General features: G+C 34.0%; 1 protein-coding gene across 14 annotated transcripts in view; it reads left to right on the top strand.

The window, feature by feature from the left end:
• The window catches only part of NAALADL2 (N-acetylated alpha-linked acidic dipeptidase like 2), a 494729-nt gene that overhangs the window by 379705 nt on the left and 94582 nt on the right, over positions 1–20442 (top strand). For all 14 annotated transcript variants that reach the window (XM_061452509.1, XM_061452508.1, XM_061452511.1 and 11 more), the window contains 3 exons: positions 5052–5144; positions 9848–10053; positions 11578–11697. In XM_061452509.1, the coding sequence (XP_061308493.1) occupies positions 5052–5144; positions 9848–10053; positions 11578–11697 (419 nt within the window). The remainder of the gene's footprint in view (positions 1–5051; positions 5145–9847; positions 10054–11577; positions 11698–20442) is intronic.

The following is a 20442-nucleotide window of genomic DNA, read 5'->3' as shown; positions in this document are numbered from 1 at the left end:
GCTCCTGAAGTCTTCTAGCATAAGAATTTTGTGTAAGACTTTGAACATGTATTTTATACTGTTCCATGCATCAGGTGGTCATTATACTGAGTCTTATAGATAACTCTGATCATACGAAATTTGAATCTAGTTATATGAAAGGAATAATTGGAAGAGTCTTTTAGTTTCCATATTATGTGATCATCGTCCAAGACGAAGTTCTCTGCCAAGTGCTGCAGTAGTGCAAATCACGCTTATCTTCTTCTCAGTCAGAAGAAGGGCATGGAAAGATAAAGGACATATATATCCTCCTATTAGGCTACAGCCTTGTGATGTTGTTATATGTGTTTCTCCATCGTAGCTTGCTAGCTGTCAGAGGGAAGAAAGAATACTGTATTTAATGAACTCTGGCTGTGCCATCATATACTATGCTATCAATATGCAAACAATTCCATGATTTCTAAGTATTTGCACTATGCTAAATGTAAATCCAAAAAAAAAAGAAATAAACATGACAGTATATTGTGTGGCAGTGCACATCATATCTACAAAATTTGAATTAATTGCACATAACAGTGGAAGTATAACGATGTTCTTCAGATATTACTTACCGGCATTGCAAAGAAGTACGTTAAGTAGGGAAGTCAGATGTAATACAGACATACCGAATACAAACAATTATACTAATCCTCTCAGATTTTCCTTTTGAGCTTGCTTTAGATTCTGTACTTTCTCTTTTTAAATAAAAGTTCATGAAAAAAATGAAGCATAAACAGTGTGAAGCATTTTTTAACGTATCTTCTCTCTACTACTACCTGAAGGCTCACGAGTTTTCTACCAGAATTGTAACTGAGCAAGATGTATTTTCAGAATTCTGTTCTGTGCTGTTATTTTGTGTGTGTGATGCTTTTTTTTTGATTGCTGTAAAGCAGATGAAGAATCTCTCAAAATAGCGTGAGATGATGAAGTTCAACTAGACAATCAATATGAAGCATTCTCAAAATTCATAACTATGATATTGAGTGACACATTTATTCTATATCTCATTAGGCCATCCTGGTTTAGAGCCTCCTTAAAGTTACATTTCATGTAGGTTTTTGGTATGCAAGTTATATTGTTATATAAATGCTTATGACAGCTACATGTCTTCATTTAAAGTCCTATGAACTTAATTGAAAACTGGTGCAAAATATGGATAGATAAGGTTTTGCACTCATTTGGAATTGACATGATGAAATACTGAGAACTAAATAAAATATATTTTTCCCACACCAGTAAGATTTCAAAAGCCCATTAACTAGGCAGTCTAATATGGAAGTAGTCAGTTGGAATGTACTCATTCTAAATGATAACATCTGATGAAAATTAAGCATTTGTTTCAAATGACAGCAAAATCTGCTGTTATATGTTTAATGTATACTTGTATTGGTGTATTTGACAGGGTATCCCAAATGTTATGTACCAGTCCATATTACTCCGTGCAGTATCACTAATAGAATATAAGAAATCCATGACATATTTGATTATTTATTTTTTTAATATGTAAATACTCTATGCTGTCTCTGCATTCCACTGTTAGTTCTCTCTGTATCATCGTGCTCTGTGGTATTTGATATTACTTTAAAGCCTCAGGTCTTGGGGCAAATAACTTAGAAAACCATAGTTTTATTATTAAAATAATGATTCGCTTTCAGGGTGTCTGAAAAGCTTGATAGTGTGTGTGTGTGTGTGTGTGTGTGTGTGTTCAGAAAGTTAGCAGTTATTAGAACTTGATGTAAGGTTTTTGAATGACTGGAACAAGAACTCTGTTGAATGTAATGTTATCCTGACTACCTCAGTTGAATTAGTGCCCCCCACATAACATGGCCGTGGATATTTGATGTTTGAAAGTTTTACTTTAACTGTGATTTCAAACTGATGTATTTTTATTCAGGTGTGGTTTATGTTTATTTCAGTGGGAATTATATTCACGTTAAAAACTGGATTAATTAAAGTTATTCAATGTACCTTGTTTCTGCAATCTTCTGAAATAACTTCTGGGTTTATGATACAAGAACTGCATTATCAAAATACATGAATTTAGTTAGTACTTGATACTTCTACACTTGAGTTAAATGGGTATGTAGGGAAAGTTTTGTTCATAAGTAGCAAAAATCTTGTCAAATGAGTTCAGTTTTTAAACCTTAGTCCGTGATGCTTTTTAAAGTACAGCACTGAAATGAATGTTCAGAAAACTGTCTGATTATAGATGGTTAGTATGATCAGGATTCAAGAATTTAACCAATATATTAGAAAATCAGACTCAAGTCTATATTCCTGTATGCTGGTATGAGCTTAGGATAAGGTTAAAAGAAAAAAAAACCCCAAATAAAACATAATTCATTTTACAGGCCGCAAGTAGTTTTTTGTTCATTTGAAGTTCTAAATGAATAGGAAGTCCAAATTGAATGGGAAATAACTGCATTTCCAAAAATAACTATGTAATTGTGAGAGGAGTAGGTAGTCATTTGGTATGAGGCAGTTTATAATTTCCAAGTCAAGAAATAAATAGATAAATAATACAGACTATAAATACTTTTCTTCTACTTCAGAATATGTAAACTCAAAGTGTAACCTAAATAATGTTAACCTAAGTTTACTTAATTTTCAGAGAATACAGAAAAAAAAAGAAAGATGTCAAAATCTTTAAAATACAGCATTTGGAAGAGCGGTTTGTTGTCAGAACTGTTTAAAGGCGATTAAGTTTCACTTCTGCTACATACTCCAAAGAGTACTTTCAACCTTTTCATCTGGTGTACTAAGCCTTTAAGCCCAAGTCACTTTAAGCTGACTGCTGTGTTACACGACTATTAACTCCAATATCTGATTCCAGAATATGTGTATTGCCAGGAGTTAATTTTCCATTTTTTTCTTATCAGCTGAAGACTGGATAGCTGATGTTGATTAAAGAAAAACAGTTAAGTCACTTGTCTTCAAAAGGGTGTATGTCCTTTTTGTTTGAAATGGGGCCTAAAGAAACCTATCTAAAACGTTGTAGGGTTAGAAAAGGAAAGGAAATCAGTTTGGGCTTGAAAATCTTATTTTAATCAGAGTAAATTGGCTCTAGATTGGTTGTAGGTGAGAAATAGCAGCAAGAAGTAACTTGCATAGTATAGATAAAATTTAAATTGCTTGATTAACGTGGATGGTATGAGCTGTTCTTACATTGGTTTAAAATACTGAAAAGAGAGCATAGGTGACAGTACAGTGCTGGGAACTCTCTGGATTGATTTTTTTTTTCTTACTGATGTACTTTCTTAAAAATCTCTAGAATAATATTGAGATTTATAGAACAAACAATTCATCATCATATGTTTAGTAGCAGTAACTTACATCAGAAGAGTGAAGTTAATTATAACTTAAACCCCAACATATGCATGACGGATCAAAATACAAACTTGCTGTGACTGATTATTGCAAAATGTGGTGTGAGTTATTTTTAATTAATCGTGCTTGACCTGCAATTTCTTTACTGTTGCATTCTAATAAAAACAGAGTTGTCACGTACAGGGCACATCTGTTTATAACAGGTTTTATCTGAGTAGAAAGTAGAATAAATATTGCTAGGACTTTCTTTTTTTTAACAAAAAAAGAGTCTAGCAGTTAGTTTGCTTTTTCCAAATTATCACTGAAGACTACTGAATGAAAATATATTGGATTTTATTTTATGAGAATTTTAAAGTAAATTTCTCAGATGAAGTACCAGCAAATGAACCCTGAAAAAAGTATTCATAGAGATGTCTTGTTTTTATTTTACGTGTTGGAGTAAGCTCTCACTTGCACATTCCTCATGATCTCGGGAAACATAGCCAGGAAACAAACTGTTAGAAATACATCCTTGGGAGGATAATAGCCTGGGAGATAGAGACAAAATGATCCACGGAATATTTTAATTTTGGTCTGTGACAGTTGGGATAAGGACATGGAAGGAATTCAGGCTCATGGGGGTGGTGCTGCACTCGATGTAAGAGAACCTCACTGAAGGTCTGGGATGACAGGGTGGTTATTGTCATATAATTGCTAGCATTTAAGTTTGAGCCCTTTAAGACATTTTGACTTTTCTCACATAGAATTTATAACCTTTCAGATGAGGTGAATGTCAATACAGCCTATTATAATGCAAATGAAACATTTTAAAGGTATCTGCAGCTCCCTGTAGTTAGTTGTTTTGTTTCCATTGACAAAAACTGCAGGAGTTAGAATGGTCAGTGTGACCCACCTGAGACACAGAGGGAATGACAGTGGTTTTCAGCAAAGGACAGTTAAATTTCTTAAGCTATTTTGACTCAGACATTTACTTCTCTGTGGCTTTATCGTGCACTGCAGTCTTAGCTGGCATAGTAATACTGGCAAGTCCTGTATGTTTTAGTAGGTTTGTGAACTTTACTGCCTTTGTATTTGCTCCATTTCCTCAGCTGATACCAGCTAAGCCAAAAAAAAACAAACAAAAGAAAAAAAAAAACAAAACAAAAAAAAACACCAAAAAAAACCAAAACCCTGTCTTCTGTTGCCTTAAGTTCAGAAATGTATAACCAGATGCTATGCCATCAAAGTGATAAGTAATGCAAAGGTCTAACTTTTCCCATCTGATTTAACATAGGGGGTTTTCTTCAGAATAGTTTAACATAAACCACGTATAATTTTGTGAATGTTACTGAAAGATTGACCTGGGTGAAGAATTAGGTGGGAAAAAAAAAAACTACCAAGGTAAAGACTGAAATAATATTTATTGGTGAATTGAATGATCTTTTAACTCAAGGAATAGAGATCTCTTTTGAGATTCCAGCTTTGAACCCCACTGCTAAAATGGGACTAAGAGAATGTCTTTTTTTTTACTTGTTTTGTTGGGGCTTCTTTGTTACTTTGTGATTTTTTTGTTGGTTGGGTGGGTTTTTTGTTTTTTTGTTGTTTTAGTTTTTGTTTTGTTTAGTTTTTTTAACTTGTGGGGAATTTATATCTGCATCCTGTAGATTAGTTGGCAGGATAAACAAGTTTAACATTCTGTTTTTCTTTTTCTTTTTGTCTTTTAACAGGAAAAAAAATAATCAGTCTGAATATTCAGTCAGTCACAACTTACAAGACAATTTCTAATGTTATTGGATATTTAAAAGGGACCGTATTTCCCGGTAAGTAGCTCATTAGCACTTGTATCAATTATTTGTTTCATGATGGCTGGAAGTCATAGCTGGGATCAGGATTCTGTTTTGACGGGTAATGTGCTAATACAGAGGAAGGAGAGAGCATTTGTTACAGTCAGTTGTGGTTTGATTTATAATAAAACATAAGGGTTAAACAGAGAATGAGCTCAGGGAGATATTATAGGCAGATATAGTAAGCATATTTTTACACAAAAAGCAGGTGTAGAGAGTATCCGTGTTTTATACCAGGTAACTACACTGGTGATTTTAATTTTAGGGTGTACTTTATTGCATTATTCGAATTATTTTGCAAGCTGTCTATACATCTTTAGAAAATATTTTGATTTTTTTTTCTGATGTTGGCAGAATTTTGAGAGAAATACAGCTCTATGCTTCAAGTCTAGAACATCCCTACAAAATTCAAGTGTCTCACTGAAACTAAGGTGTAGAGCAGCATGATCTCTGGCTTAGTTAGATTAGATTTTTAGTTGAGGATCCAGTATCAAATATGATTATAGTGTACAAAAATCTGAGACTAAGCTCTTAATCACTCTTGCTGCAGCTTTGTTTTGTTACATTCATGCCTTATGCTAGTTTTACACAAGTCTATGAATTACAATTACTGTTCTGTATAGCCATGAATTAAACAAGACTCTAAGTGCAACTGTGGCATAAACCACACATCTCATCCCTCCTTTGATACTGTATGTAGATACTAAGATAATCAGGCCATCATAGGAAAGAAGATAATTTTGAGCTTATTCTGTCTGCAAGTGAATTTGCCTAGAAGTTGAAGGATTTCTGCAGCGCAAATGAGCACTGTTGCTGGCTATTTACATAGTGCAAAGGGTTGTAGACCCAGTCCAATTTCTAATGTACAGATGGCATCATCATCAAAACATCATGACATTTGTCTTGATTAATGCTCTTTTATTAGGTTCAGAAGAAAGGTTGCAAATATATCTAGAGTCCCTTAGGAGGCTGGCTAGTCATTTCATGTTTAAGTGATGGAATAAAGGAGGTGGGAAGGATTTAAGCTTATTCCTGTTAGAGAAATAATGACTTAGTGTTGTGTGTGCTGAATGCTGTGCTTTTCACCAGAACATTTAAAAAAAAACAACAAAGCAATCAAACAAAAAAAAACCAACAAAATAGAAAACAATTAGCATGGTTAATTTAATTTCAATAAAGGATTTAATTTCCTTCATGAATTTGAAGTTATGAGTCTACTATTGCTAGTGTGTTCTAAATAGCAGTCATGGAATTTGAAAGGTAAGAACTTCCATATTTAGACATACCATGTACTGAATTGTGAAAAGAAGCAAGACAAATAAAAGGCTTCAGTTTCTGTTTGATAAATTCTTTATCTTCTTTGTGCCTGGATCTTTCATCTTATAATTGCATTCTTAACAAGATGTTACCATAAAGGTATGTCAGTATCTGCTTAAATTTAAAAAGTAAAGGGTATATAATGAAGTGAAGTCAATAGCACTCCCAGGTGTCAACAGTTTATCCCATAAATGTCTTGCTGAACAAGGGCCATAGCAACTGACTTTTAATATAGGCCTGAGTTAAGCAATTAATCCATAATGAGAACATTATGTACGGGATCAATATTAAACCTTCTTTTGTTTCTCTACTCTTCCTGGTTGATACTGTAGCCATGCCTTCTCAATTGATTAGAGAACTTGTTGTTTGCTTGTCATTGATTCTCTGTCATTTCAGTCGGATTTTGCTAGTTTCATGCACCTGAAACAGTCACCTTTATGTTCCCAGAAATGCAGAAAAAAAGCAAAATTTATCTGTAGCACTTAAAGACTGCAGAGCGTTGTCAAGGGTGGATTTTGAATTTTTGTTTATTTGTTTGGTTTTTGCTTAAAGGTCTCCTAACACAAACACATCTGTGTAATAGTGATCTAATTTGACATTTGAGCATCCGAAATGCAACCAAGATATTAAAAGCAGAGGAAATATGATAGTTGGTAGCCTTTTAAACCCTGAAAAACTTAACACTGATTTTGTAGCTCTGTTGGACGTGGTTGAAAATGAGAAGACAGTATGAAGTCACTCTTTTTTAACGATAAATCCCTGATGTCCAGCTCATCACTACCCTGAATACTATCCCATCTTATCACATTCACAAGTATCTGGTGAATATTTTTTCTCTTTCTCTAGTCCTTTCTTTCTCTTTTATTACCTTGTGATCTCTTTCTCCACATGCTTCAGCAAATGATTATGAGAAAGGACAGCTGCTGTCTCTGTAAGCATGACCATCCTTTATTCTATGCCTTTCCTATAGTCATTTGCTTCAGGGTATTGCCTCTATTCAAAAGGGAGAGATGTGCAAAGATAAAGAATTTCAAAGGAGGCACCAGCTGTTATTTTTTACCCCTGTTCATTCAGCTTGCATCTCCTACAGTAAATTGCTGCTTGTAGCTTTTTTCTCATCAAAATGACCTATACTATTTTACATAAAGTCTCTTTCCACTCCCTTTCACGTATACTGTTCGCAGACTGAACAGAGATTAAAATATGGGGCAAGCATTGATCCTGTCTGCTCACCCTATGTTGGTGGCACTTCCTCTGACAACCTAGAAGCCTGTAAGGCCATTAATTTCTGTTCCCAATTTCTAACATTAAGTTGAAGAACCCGTGACTTTTCACTGTCTGTGCAACCTGTAATTAAACATCTCATGATGTAACACGCAGGTTGCAAAAATCTATGTTGTAGATTGCATTTTGTTACATTAAATTCCAGTATCTGAAGGGGGCCTTTAACGATGCTGGGGAGGGACTCTTCTTTAGGGACTGTAGTGATAGGACATGGGGTAACGGGTTAAAACTTAAACAGGGGAAGTTTAGTTTCGATATAAGGAAGAAGTTCTTTACTGTAAGGGTGGTGAGGCACTGGAATGGGTTGCCCAGGGGAGCTGTGAATGCTCCATCCCTGGCGGTGTTCAAGACCAGGTTGGACAGAGCCTTGGGTGACATGGTTTAGTGGGAGGTGTTCCTGCCCATGGCAGGGGGGTTGGAACTAGATGATCTTAAGGTCGTTTCCAACCCTAACTATTCTATGATTCTATGTACACTTAGATTTATATTTTGCATTTCTGCTTTTAGAAAGAAATTTTCATTTACATGCCTATTCACCCCCCAAGCAGTTAAGTGAAGATGCTGTTTTATCGGTACCTAACAGATACCCTGCTTATAAAGCATTTTTATGCCGTATAAAACAACATTTCCATGAATTTTGGTAAACAAAAGTAGAAGGTCAGTTTGACTGAGAGTGGTCTAATAATGTGTTCATAAGTGTTCAGTTAACATTCTTTCTAGGCAGCAGTCACTGCAAAAAAAAACTGGGGAGAAGATACTGAATTTTATAAGTAAATATAAAACACAGGCCTTTCCCACCTATGTGTTGCTGCATTCCAGTGTGCTGACAACAGTGAAGAATGAATCCCCTTGGATAAAGAAAGAAAACTAAAAATTTTTGCACTTTTGGAACCCAAATGACACTTGGAGATTCTTGTGCATCTGGCATCACTTGATAACTATTCTTCTGTTATATGGAAAGAACTCCCTTATAAGTCTAGATCTGGATCAGAAAGAGACTTTAGTAAATATTAGAACACAACCAGGAAGCAGGCCTTCAAAGAGGCTTCAGTTTTGAATTCATCTCACACAGAAGATCCAATATTTTAATAAGGCATTCAGTATAACTCTGCTTTGACTTCTTGACGCGCCTTAGTCACACTAGTCATTCATATTGTTTCATAGCTCATAATCCTTTTGGAACAAAATGAGGTTCTTTACATTTGTGACGTAGTATTTGGATTATATATTATGCCTTAAGAGATGAAGTTTTCATTTAATTTCTCTGAAAAAAAAAAAAAAATGTGAGTTTGTTTTCTGGATAACCATAGGCATGTTCTTTATTTCAGGTTGAAACTTCTTGCTTTTCTCTTTATAAAATAGTTACCTCCAGTATCATCAAAGTTGCTAGGTCTGACTTATCGTTTCTGTTTCATTCATTATATCTATTCCTCTGTCATGTCTCCTCTCTAAACCTGCAGTCCAGGTCTTTTCAGTGTCTCCTTACATGGAAGTCTAAGTCCTGATATATAACCCTTCTGGTTACCAGCTTCTCAACTGCTGTTTCTGCAATGTCTTTTTTGAGATAGGGTGGTGAGCACTGAACACTGTCTTCCAGGTGAGGGAGTACTAATACTTTGTGTATTTTCTCTATGTTTCTCATTGTACTGCCACACCTTTTCTTTTCTTTTTTGGATGCTAATATGTATTGAAGATAGAGTTTCCTGCTTATTCATTTGTGATTTTTTTGTAACACTCTAATGTGAGCTTGGGACTTTCTTATATGAAGAAGTCCTGGCTGTAAAAATGATATATATCAGATTTATAAGAAGGGAGAATAATAAGCAACAATGAGGGCAAGGACACAGGGTTTAAATTAGGAAAATTACTAGTATATTTTTAACTAGTATTCACAGTTTTATCTATTTATAGTGTATGATTGTCTTGCATATGATCATATATTTTTTTTTACAGCATTGTGTTGTATTAATGACATTACAGACTAATACAGTTAATCTTTTAGGCTTTCTAAAAATCCTTTTAATGCTAATATCCAGAAGAAATAAGATTCTCTGTCTGTCCCTTTTTTCACATTTCAGATAGATACGTCATCATTGGTAGTCATCACAACAGTTTGAATATTTACAGTGGACAAGAATGGGCCAGTAGCACTGCTATCATCACAGCATTTATACAAGCCTTGACACTGAAGGTTAAGAAAGGCTGGAGACCTGACCGGACCATTGTTTTTTGCTCATGGGGAGGAACGTTATTTGGGAACATTGGTTCATATGAATGGGCAGAGGTAAAATAGCTTTAGAAAGACTTATTGCAGTAATGATTACTTTTGTTGAAAGCATAAAAACATGACAAAATCGCCGCATAGAAATTATGGTTCATTAACTAGCATGTGACGTCTGTCTCTGAACCTTCATGAACTCCAGAGCAAATGCAGTGAAAAAATCTGTAGAGGCAGTTCCTGTGGAATGGAGCATGTGATAACGAGACTGCATGTTTCTATAGCTGTCCACGTTGCTTTTACAGCCTTTGGGAACTGTTCCCCTCCCTAATTCAGCAGAGGACTGTAATAAAGGGCATTGCCAAAGTTTGGAGGAGAGAGAGGGGAAACCTCAGAAAAATACCTAGGCACAAGAATAGCTTAGAGGGCTTTTTCTGCTTCTTGGGGGTTCAACAGTTACTAACTTTTAATTGATAGGCTTATCAATTAAAAGTGTGGCAGTAGATAATGATAGTGTGGGGAGAATTGAATCAAGACCGCACTTAATGGAGAGAACTGTACTATGGTTTGCATTAATCGCATAAGCATTGCAGTATCTCCATGGCTTGTGCTGATTCACTTTCCAAATATTTGTGCTAAGGAGTTAGATACAATCTGACACAGACAATTCCTTGAGCTCTTTCTTTCAGCAGAATAGAAACCAGCTTACTGAAAGAAAATCAGTGCTGTTGATCATACAGTGGACACAAGTTAATAAATTAAAGGAATAGCTAGCAGAGAGGTTCATGGCTGCTGAATTAAAACAGTAGATAAAATGAAGAGTTAATTGCTTTTTAGCATGCGTGAGAAGCAGCTAGCTCTCATTGAAGTTTCATACTTCCAACATGATTATTCTTCAAAAACAAGAGGGGTGAAAAAATCAAATTGAAAAGATCCAGGCTGGAAGCAAAATTTGTTTAGTTCCACTTCAAGTCAGCTTTACATCAGATGTAATTGCATTACACCCCTTCTGTTCAATATAAAGAGATGCTTAACGCAAAGAGTAACCCATTACTGAGAAGGCAAAGAGAATCTTTTTTAAAAAGAGATAATAATTGAAACAGTTTGTAAATGCTATTTTTGTAGTCTAAAAAAGTACTAAAATGAAAACACTGGGAAAGTTATGCACTTCAGATCTGAATTTGTTCTCTAAAACTGAGTACATTTAACTGTTGGTAATGATTACTTACGAAGTTTGTCTTCTGTTTGGCAGAAGTTTAAAAGGTCATCATGTTGTTTCACAGTATGTAATGTTTTCAGTTTTGGCCTTACACATGTAGTCATTTTTAATTCCTCCCAGGCATATTTGCGTTCTGTTAGGATGATGTGTGAAATGGAATTCTATCTTACACTATAACAGAGAAATAACATTAAGATGTCCTTTGAAGTCCTTAACAGTATATTGTAAGAAGTAGTAGTTAAGTAATACTTAGGCAATAACAGAGTACAAAAGCGTAGGGTTCAGTTTTTCCCTAAAAGGAGCTGAAAGAACAAAACAAGTCTTAATTATAATGATGCATAGTAATAACCATTGCTCTGCTTTTGTTGTAGGATTTTAAGAGAGTTCTTCAAAGAAATGTTGTTGCTTACCTTAGCCTCCATAATCCAGTCACAGGCAACTCAACTTTACATCCTGTTGCATCTCCTTCTCTTCAGCAACTGGCAGCAGAGGTTAGAAATAAAATATTGTCTTTCACATGTTGTTTATTAGACTACACGGTTAACCCCTTTGATGCCAATTGGGTATAGATAACTGTAGGCGGAGTTTGTTCTTGTTAAGCATTTTAAACTCACAAATACATATGAACTATTTTTACTTAATCAGCATATTGAATTTTATATAAAAAATTATCGGGTGCATTAAGAGTTTGGAAAGGATAACTTATTTCAACAGCTCAACGAAGTCTCTACATACTTGCATGTCCTACAACTTTTTCACCTTTTGTCAGCTTTAAAGTAACATTTTTTAATCCTCAGCACAAAGCACATTTTTCTCTTCCTAATCTGATCTTTCCATTCTGTTTGTCAATTTGCATTTAAGCCTGTATGTATAGCAGATGTAAAAAGATGCACAGAGAGAGTATTACTCTTACTACACTAAATACTATCTAAATTATGTCAGGTTCAGTGCTCAGCTAAGCCTTTGTAACTAGTCTACAGTCAGAATATTCTGTAATTAGTTAGGCTGGTCTAAACTAATTTAAACTAATTACCTTATTGCGGTTTCTGAGGTTGCTGAATTTATTAATATTTAAAATAAATTGAAAATAATTTAAGGTACATACTAAAAGATAACAGTTTGAAGTGGTGTGCATAAAATGGATTTCAATTTTGTTTTCATAAAGTGTGCTTTATAGACATTTTTTACATAGATTTTCCAAGCTAATACTCATTAGGTTTTCTGATGTTTCTTTCATTTACCTCTTAAGCATTCAGTACTAAACACTGCTCAAAGTAGCATCTTGAATCAAATGGAGTTTAAGATTGATCTTGCTTGGCAGTTGTTGTCCAAATAATTTAGTAAAATGGTACCAGTCAAATTGCTTCTAAGCAATGTTTTAACCACTTCTGTCCAGTGATTAGGTGGTAATTTCATCATGGAAAGGATCTGGAAAGTAGTTTATTCTGTAAGTATTGTGGCAAATGCAATGCAAAATCATTTATTTTCAGGGTTTAATTCGTGAAAAAATATCTATAGTGTTTCATATATGTGAGTTTACAGGTGCTATGGTTATGTCAATTAAAATTTTATTATTAGGTTCTGTATTTAAAAAAAAATACTACTCTGATAGGTTGCTATCCTTTCCTAACCTATTAGTATTTGCAGTCCTTTCCTTGTGAAAAAAGGTATTTACCATTTAAAGGAATAAATTTATTACATTAGGTCCTTGAACTATTTTTTTTTTTTTCTCATTTTGTTTCTTTGACTTCACATTATGATTCATTGCAGTGATCTGAAAACTGTAAGCTGTCTGGAGCTGTGCAACAAACACTTTCATGATTATCTGGTTATCACTTTCTTAAGATTTGATTCTTTTATTCTAATTAGTGCCACATTAGCACAAGTGTTGAAGTCAGGCCCTCTATTTTGGAAAGACAGCAAAGGAAATCTCTTTTTCACTTCTGCTTTATTTAGGTGTTCCATTTGAGTGTGATGTAATATTTTGTAATTCTTGTTGTGATAGCAAATGCATCTTGTCCGGTAGTATAGATACAGCATCTCTTAGATGTCCTGCCTTGCCCCAGTTAATTAGTTTACAGTCAGTAAAACATGACTAGAACTCCATCTTTTTTTTATTCAGTAAACACTCTTCATTTCTTCTCTGATTCTTTAGTGGCTAAGGCTTTGTTGTTGAGATTGCATCCATTGTTTACTGTTTGAAGCCCCATCTAAAAAGGACAAAGTGAGTGTGAGATAATCTGTATAGTTTGTTGGGGTTTTTGTAGGATAATATTATTTGTAATTAATGCAACAGTCATGCAGTTTGTGACGTTAAAAATATTTGAAGGAATTACTGCTTCCAAATGCTGGTTAGATTTCTGAATACGTCTGAATTGACAGTGATGGAACAGCCAAGCACAGATCTTTTTTTGTTCCCAAGGATACTCCCAGTTTGCCACGTGTCTAGGAGATTTTCTCTGGAAGACGGATCTACTTATAAAGAATATTGATTCTACTTCCAGCACCTGACAAGAAAACAGTGTAATTACAGATTACCTCAAAATTATTATCAAGGGTAAGATGTCACTTTCTGGAGCTCATCTCATCTTGAAGAAAATGTGAGTCCATTCACATGAGATTCTTGTTAACAGATGCAGGTAGCAAAGAAGTGCTTAAAAAGTCTAGTGAGACACAAGGATCATTTGAATTTGTAAGAATAATTCTTTAAAATGAGGTTTGCTAAAATAAAAGAAGGTGAAATGAGAATTTCTAATAAATAAAAAATGAGAAGAGAAAATAACCAGTCTTGTTTAGTTAGACAGAAACTTTCCATAATTTATGGATACATGGAAGATACTGCACTGTACCTTTGTATTCAGTGATAAAAGTCATACACTCATTTTTAGATCATGATAAAAAAGACCAGCTTGAATTCTTTTTTTCCAGTGTTGTAACACTCCTGAGGAAGGGGAGACTAAGATCTGCTCACTATTTGCACCGAGGACAGAGTTGGGTTCAATGCTCATTGTTGTGCTAAAATTGTGGGCACTTCTCAGTAAAACAGAGGAAGAATGTTGTTTTGTAACAATTAATACTTGTTACAAAAGCCTGAAAAGGTTAAGTGTCAGTATTCTGGGGAAAAAAAAAACCCTGTAGTTTGTCCTCTGAAAGAAAAGTAAAAATCGCACTAAATGTGTAGCACTCCACAAATGCTGCAAGGACCATCGCTTAAAGAGAGATGTGGAGAAATCACAAACTGAGATAGGCAGATGCATGCAACTGTATTTACTTTCTGTGCTATTAATATACGGCTTTTCTAAAATAAAATTTTGGACAGTCACTAACCAGTGCAGCTTCCAAAACACTTTATTTCCTTAATTTCTGGAAACTATGAGAAAACTAGGAAGTTTTTTTTAAATGAAACTTAGTTTCTGTTAATATTCTAGACGTGTAAGTAAAAAGAAAAATCACAAACCTAATGAGCTGTCTACTATGTGAGATCTGGTGCTCAGTTAGAGCACAGGATAAGTGCTTGGCTAATTAACAAAACATGACTTAAAGATATTTTATGTAAAGAGATTACATCTTTATTTTAGTTGCAGGTTTCAAAAGCAAGCTACATAAGCCATATTCAAATAATAATTTTATGTGCCTATGAGTAGAATTCAGTGGGTTCTGGTTGAAACATCAAATTACATGAAGAACCTAATTTAAATATTTGGATTAATTAAGCAAAGAAGAATTCAGACAATTCTGAGACCTTGACATTTAATTCAAATCTTTTTTATATAGCTATGCTAATTAGTGTCCACATTAATAAGAAGGAAATAATGCCAAATTATATTTTTGCCTATTATTGTTTTCTAAGGAAAATGATTTTTAATTTTCTCAGTTAATGAGTCACTATTTGTTGGCAGGGTGTCATTGGTAAATTGGGCTTGTTTGTTTGCTAGCATTCATTCTCTGTAAATAAGGCCTTTAATGAATTGTTCTATAATTAACATTTCACAAGTAAAAAAAGTTATTATGAAACATAAATTCATTGCTGTTTTCCTTTAAGTAATTGTATGACCGCTACTGATCAGACTCCAGGTCTGCTGTTGTTGCTGACCCAAGAAAACTTATTGCTCCTGTCTCCTATGGAAAAAGGCATTTAAAGCTATCAAATAGTGAGTGTTAAAAGTAACTGTACCAAGTATTGTTCCATGCTATTTAGCTTTATTTATTTCTATTAATGGAGTAAAAGGCTTAAAACATCTTTACATTTAAAGGTGGTATTATTAACAGAAAATTACTTTTTCTTTTTGAAGTAGAATTGAAGATAAACTTCTTTATAGATGCTTGTTACTATTATTTCTTGATTTAAAAAAATAATCTTACATTAATGTCAGCATTGATTTTCTTCCAGCTTATATGTGTTACTCATTTATTTTGTTTTACCTTCAGTATTTAAGAATGGATCTACAAGCATCATGTATCGGTAGGATGTAAAGAAGAAAAGAACATTAAAATATTGAGTTGCTTGTTGTATGCCGTGTAACAGAAGATTATAGTTTTTCCATGAATTTTCAGGCTTTACCTGTTACTGCCATTAGTGTTATAATGGAGTGTTACTTTTTATATTTGTGTTGAAAATAAATAAACCTCTTGAGAATCAGAAATTTATGCTGTGAACACTTGTCTCAGGAATTCATAACTACGTTAAAAGGGTGCTGTTAATATAGACAGTAATTCATTAAGATGCTACTTCTCCAGTGTGAAAAGCAAAGTTTCATTTAATGATGAATATGATTTTCAGGTTACACCAGGTCCTTTCCATCTGCTAACAATGCACTTATTTGGACAAAACATTGCTTTGTCCACTGTTGAATACTTTTTCACTTTTCCTCTAAATTAAACAATTTTAATAGATAAATACCAATCTAGACAGTGGTTAATCATTTAAACCTACTCATACATTTTGATGTTATGAAAATACTCTTGCTTTTAACCGTAGGGAAAAAAAGCTTGTTAGCAAGGAAGAATGCAAATGGACTAGTTTTATGCTATGAATATTACCGATTATCTGCTGAAAGTCCTTTGTTTCTAGTAAATCAAGCTTTTTGCTTCCAGGTCCGTCCCTATCATTAAGAAATTAAAATATTAAATTTTTCTGCTAAAAGCATACATGATGTATAATTTCAGGGGGTTTGTTGTTGTTTTGAAATTTAAATGTCAACTTTGATAGCTATTGCAGATTAAATTGAAGAAATCTGGACATTTTCCTATCTTTAAATGTGGTGCTGAAGTAAGGGAGTTTTAAGTAATTCCTTACCTGCTGTAGAATGGATTGTGGTTCTAGGCTTCTATTGTCCAATTGAATTAAAACTGTCCAATGTAATAAGCTGTAGTATGTTATAGAATTGGTTTTTTCCTTCCAGAGACTTTATCCATACCGTATTAGAAAAATCGACTTTAGTTCTGTCTAAATATTGGTTTGTTTAATTTCATCTTACTGCCCCTAGTTATTTCCCTTTAGAACTAACTTTTTTCATGTTAATAGAAAGACATTTTCTTAGTGATAGAAAACCTTTCATACTATGTGGAGAGTTCAAAAATAAACTTCTAGTTCTTATGAAAGATGATAGATTAACTGGTTTAGATATTTAAAATTTTCTACATAAACACAGATCATTGAGGACTGGGCAGAAAACTAGATTTGTAGAAATATATGGGAAGGTGGTTTTTTTTTTTGTTCTTAAGCTCTTTTTTCCAGAAAGAGTAAAATTATATCTGTAGTCTACGAAGACAGTAACTGCTTTGGAAAGCCTTGACCTGAGTCCCACTGGGAAATGGGTGAAGTAAACAGTATGCCATTCTGCTCATACTAGTGGATTTTCAGGTTGGAAGCTCTTTTCTACCATGCACCCTTGCCATGCATGCATAGAGGATTCTCATGTGTTTTAGTGTTCAGATTTACCTGTATATCCTGAAGTTGTCATCACACATGCTCAGCAAATTTGTTGCAATGCATGAGTCAGTTTAGCGGCCATGACTTTCTGAACTCATAATTAGCTGGCTTTGTTTAGTTTTTTATCACTCACTTATATCTTAGATGGATATATAGTCAAAATAGATTTAATTAGCAAAGTTATAATTTGAATGGTTTGGAAATCACCTTAAAATTCTAGTGATTGATTTGTTTTGATAACATGCCTGTCTTTTACTACCCAGGGTTGTCTTTAACTTTTAACTTTGTAAATTTGTCACCCAAAGTGTCCTTTTAATTTCAGTGTTGGTGCAGTTACATTTCCTTTACATGAAAGCATAAACCGGATTCTTTTAAAACTATTATTTGAATTTCTGTGCCTATTCTATAGGCATAACTATATAATAAATTCCTAAATTTGGGAAGAAAAAAAGTACAAACAAACAAACAATATAACCCACCTGACCACTTCTGTGATAGTCATCCAAAAGAGGGAAGAAAATTAGAAAACTCGTGTTTAGGCATCTTTCTTGGCAAGAACTTAGTAAAAGCCTTTGATGAATTCTTCAGATCCAAAAGTTTGTGATGGTTAAACTATGTATGAACATGCAAAATAAAATGAGAATAGCATATACTGATTCAAAGCTGTGGAAGAAGTGGGGAAAAACATTTCATATGCATTTAAAGCTGTCATAGCTTGAATAATCACAACCATTAACTGAAACTATTGTAGGGAATCCCTGTTCATTCATTTTTCATGCAATGTTCATCTGTTCTCCACCAGAAGATTGTAGTGGTGGTGTCTTGTTCTGTTTGAAAAACTACAAAATAGGGGTAAGAATGGATGTCATCAAGACACTTTGTAAACTGGAAGGAAATTTCAAAAGCAATTTCAAGCCGATCAAATATGGGTGAAAAAAATTCTGTATTTTCTAAATTATTAATGAGGTTTTAATCAATAAAGTAGTTGAGATGCCCTTTTAGTTAATGAGTCAAAGAATCATAATTCCCATAGTATTACTGCTCCTGTCTTTACACAGAATGTGACTTCACTGAATACACTAGGGAAAAAATTTACAGCTCATAATCTGTGATGTCAGGAAAAGAAAAAATGCCGGAAATGGTTTTCCTGAAGTTTCTGCAGATAGCTTTTTTGGCAGGTAAAAGGTCATACAGTTCAAAGCTTTGTCTCTTTACAGAGCTTTGAAGGTGATTTCAAAAGCAGTTTTGTAGCCATCTATTTTAAGACTTTAATGTTTAGGATCTTTTTGAAGAACCTTCTAATATTTAGGAGAGATGCTAACTTCTGGACTTTCTATCATGAATAGATCCCTGATTATATATGTTATTGTATAATTACTTGAAACCTGTCTTGCATGATGTATGTCATTCTTTGCATTTTGTTTGCTGTTAAGCTTCGTGTAATGATTAGATTTTTATTTAAAGCAAGTAGCAATAATTATTTGCAATTTTCACACAAAATATTTAATTAACTTCAAACACCACAAAAGGATCATAAAACTTATTTCAAAATATCTTCAAACAAGCTTGTAAAGCAGTCGCTTGCAAGGCTAAGATGGAACTGAATGTTCAGAATCGAGGGTGCTTTGGAACCAATTATATTTCAGTGGATACTTCTTTGGGGCTCTGGGGAATTGGAGGGGAAAAAGCACATAAAATCTTTTCTTCCCTTTCAATAAATGTATCATTGTTGTAAATGAAACACAAAAATGTAGTTTGGTTTATTGGGTTTTGTTTGGCTTATTTCTATAAAGGCAATGAGAATTTTATTTTACAGATTCTACACATAATAGTGTGATTATGTACAGTGTACATACTAATGACTATGTAAAGCACCTTTGATGGTACAAAACCAAAACTTGTAAGGACTTCAAGCAGTAACGTGATCCAGTTCCTCATCGTGCTGCAAAACTAAGTCTCTCTGATGTGTTTTAGCTTCCAGTCTACAGGCTTCTACAACTTTCTTAGATAATCTCTGCTTGTCTTCTATCACAGTACCATTTGGAAGTTATTTTTCATCTACTGAAGTCATCCCAGTTAAAGATTAATCTTTCGTTCACTAGTGATCTTTATTCTTTTTTGCAACAAATTTGTTACATATTGAACAAAAGTTATCATTATGCACAAAAGAAAATTACATACTTTAAACACTGAATATCAGCTTCAGAAAATTGACACATCTTCCTTAAATTTAATATGAAATTCAGTGTTTAGCATTAATTGGTATGTCTCAGACTAGCAAGTGAAATCTGTTAAATCCTTGCCAATTGAGGTGCATGGGGCAAAATGGTATCCTGGCTGGTTATCCAGTGAGGATAATGCATCTTCAGAGTAAAGGGTATTTGGAATATACCTTTGTAAACCAAAGCAGCTAACTAGTGAGTGAACCTGGAACCAAATTCATTTTAATAAACTAAGCTAAATTAATCTGGGAACAGCATGTCTCTTCCAAATGCCTTCTCTCTTTATCTGAATTTCTTTTATAAAACATTTTTCTTAATTCTCATTCATGTTTAAATCTCCATTTTCCTTTTGAGTCTCCTTAGATCTTTTAAAAAATGTTAGTCCCTAGATGTTAGTTTTACAGTGCTGTGACATATTTCACTTATTCTGCAAAATGGCTTTGTGTTTGCATTTGTGGGTTTTTTCAATCTCACTGTTCTGATAATGGAGAAGAGACTAAGAATGGAATTCTAGTTTCACTTATATTTCTATAAAAATGAAATGTTGTAACCCTAGTGATTTAAGTATGTTTTTCCTGATACACCAGTATAGACAGAAAAGAACTGGGTCTTGACTTCTAATTTATTTCCCTGTAAGGATGATGGAGTTTTCTCCGTCAGCTGTAAAAATTATGGCTTGTATTCTCCATGGAAAGAGCATTATGTTTGTGGTGACAGAGCTACTGAAGGCATCTGGTCCCGCTCATCAAAACCTGGATAGACAGGTGACGCTACTTATCTTGTGAATGATGAAAAAAATCCATTTGTTTTATGGAATCATGGAATGGTGAAGTTTGGAAGGGATCTTAACAGTCATCTATTTCCAACCCCCCTGCCAAGGCCAGGGACACCTTCCACTAGACCATGTTGCTCAAGGCGCCCTCAACCTGGCCTTGAACACTTCCGCAAATGGGGCAGCCACAGTTTCTCTTCAACCAAAAGGTGTTACAGTATCTCAGCATCCTCACAGTGAAGAATTTTTTTCCTAATACCTAATCTAAATCTTCCCTTTTTCACCTTAAAGCTATTCCCCCTTGTTTTGT

Source organism: Pezoporus flaviventris, unplaced genomic scaffold (genome assembly GCF_033815535.1).
Source record: "Pezoporus flaviventris isolate CSIRO_AGI_PZ_B2104156 unplaced genomic scaffold, CSIRO_AGI_Pfla_v1 ptg000013l, whole genome shotgun sequence".
Taxonomy (NCBI): domain Eukaryota; kingdom Metazoa; phylum Chordata; class Aves; order Psittaciformes; family Psittacidae; genus Pezoporus; species Pezoporus flaviventris.
Note: the sequence above shows the minus strand (reverse complement) of the source record. Positions and strands in the feature narration are given on the sequence as shown.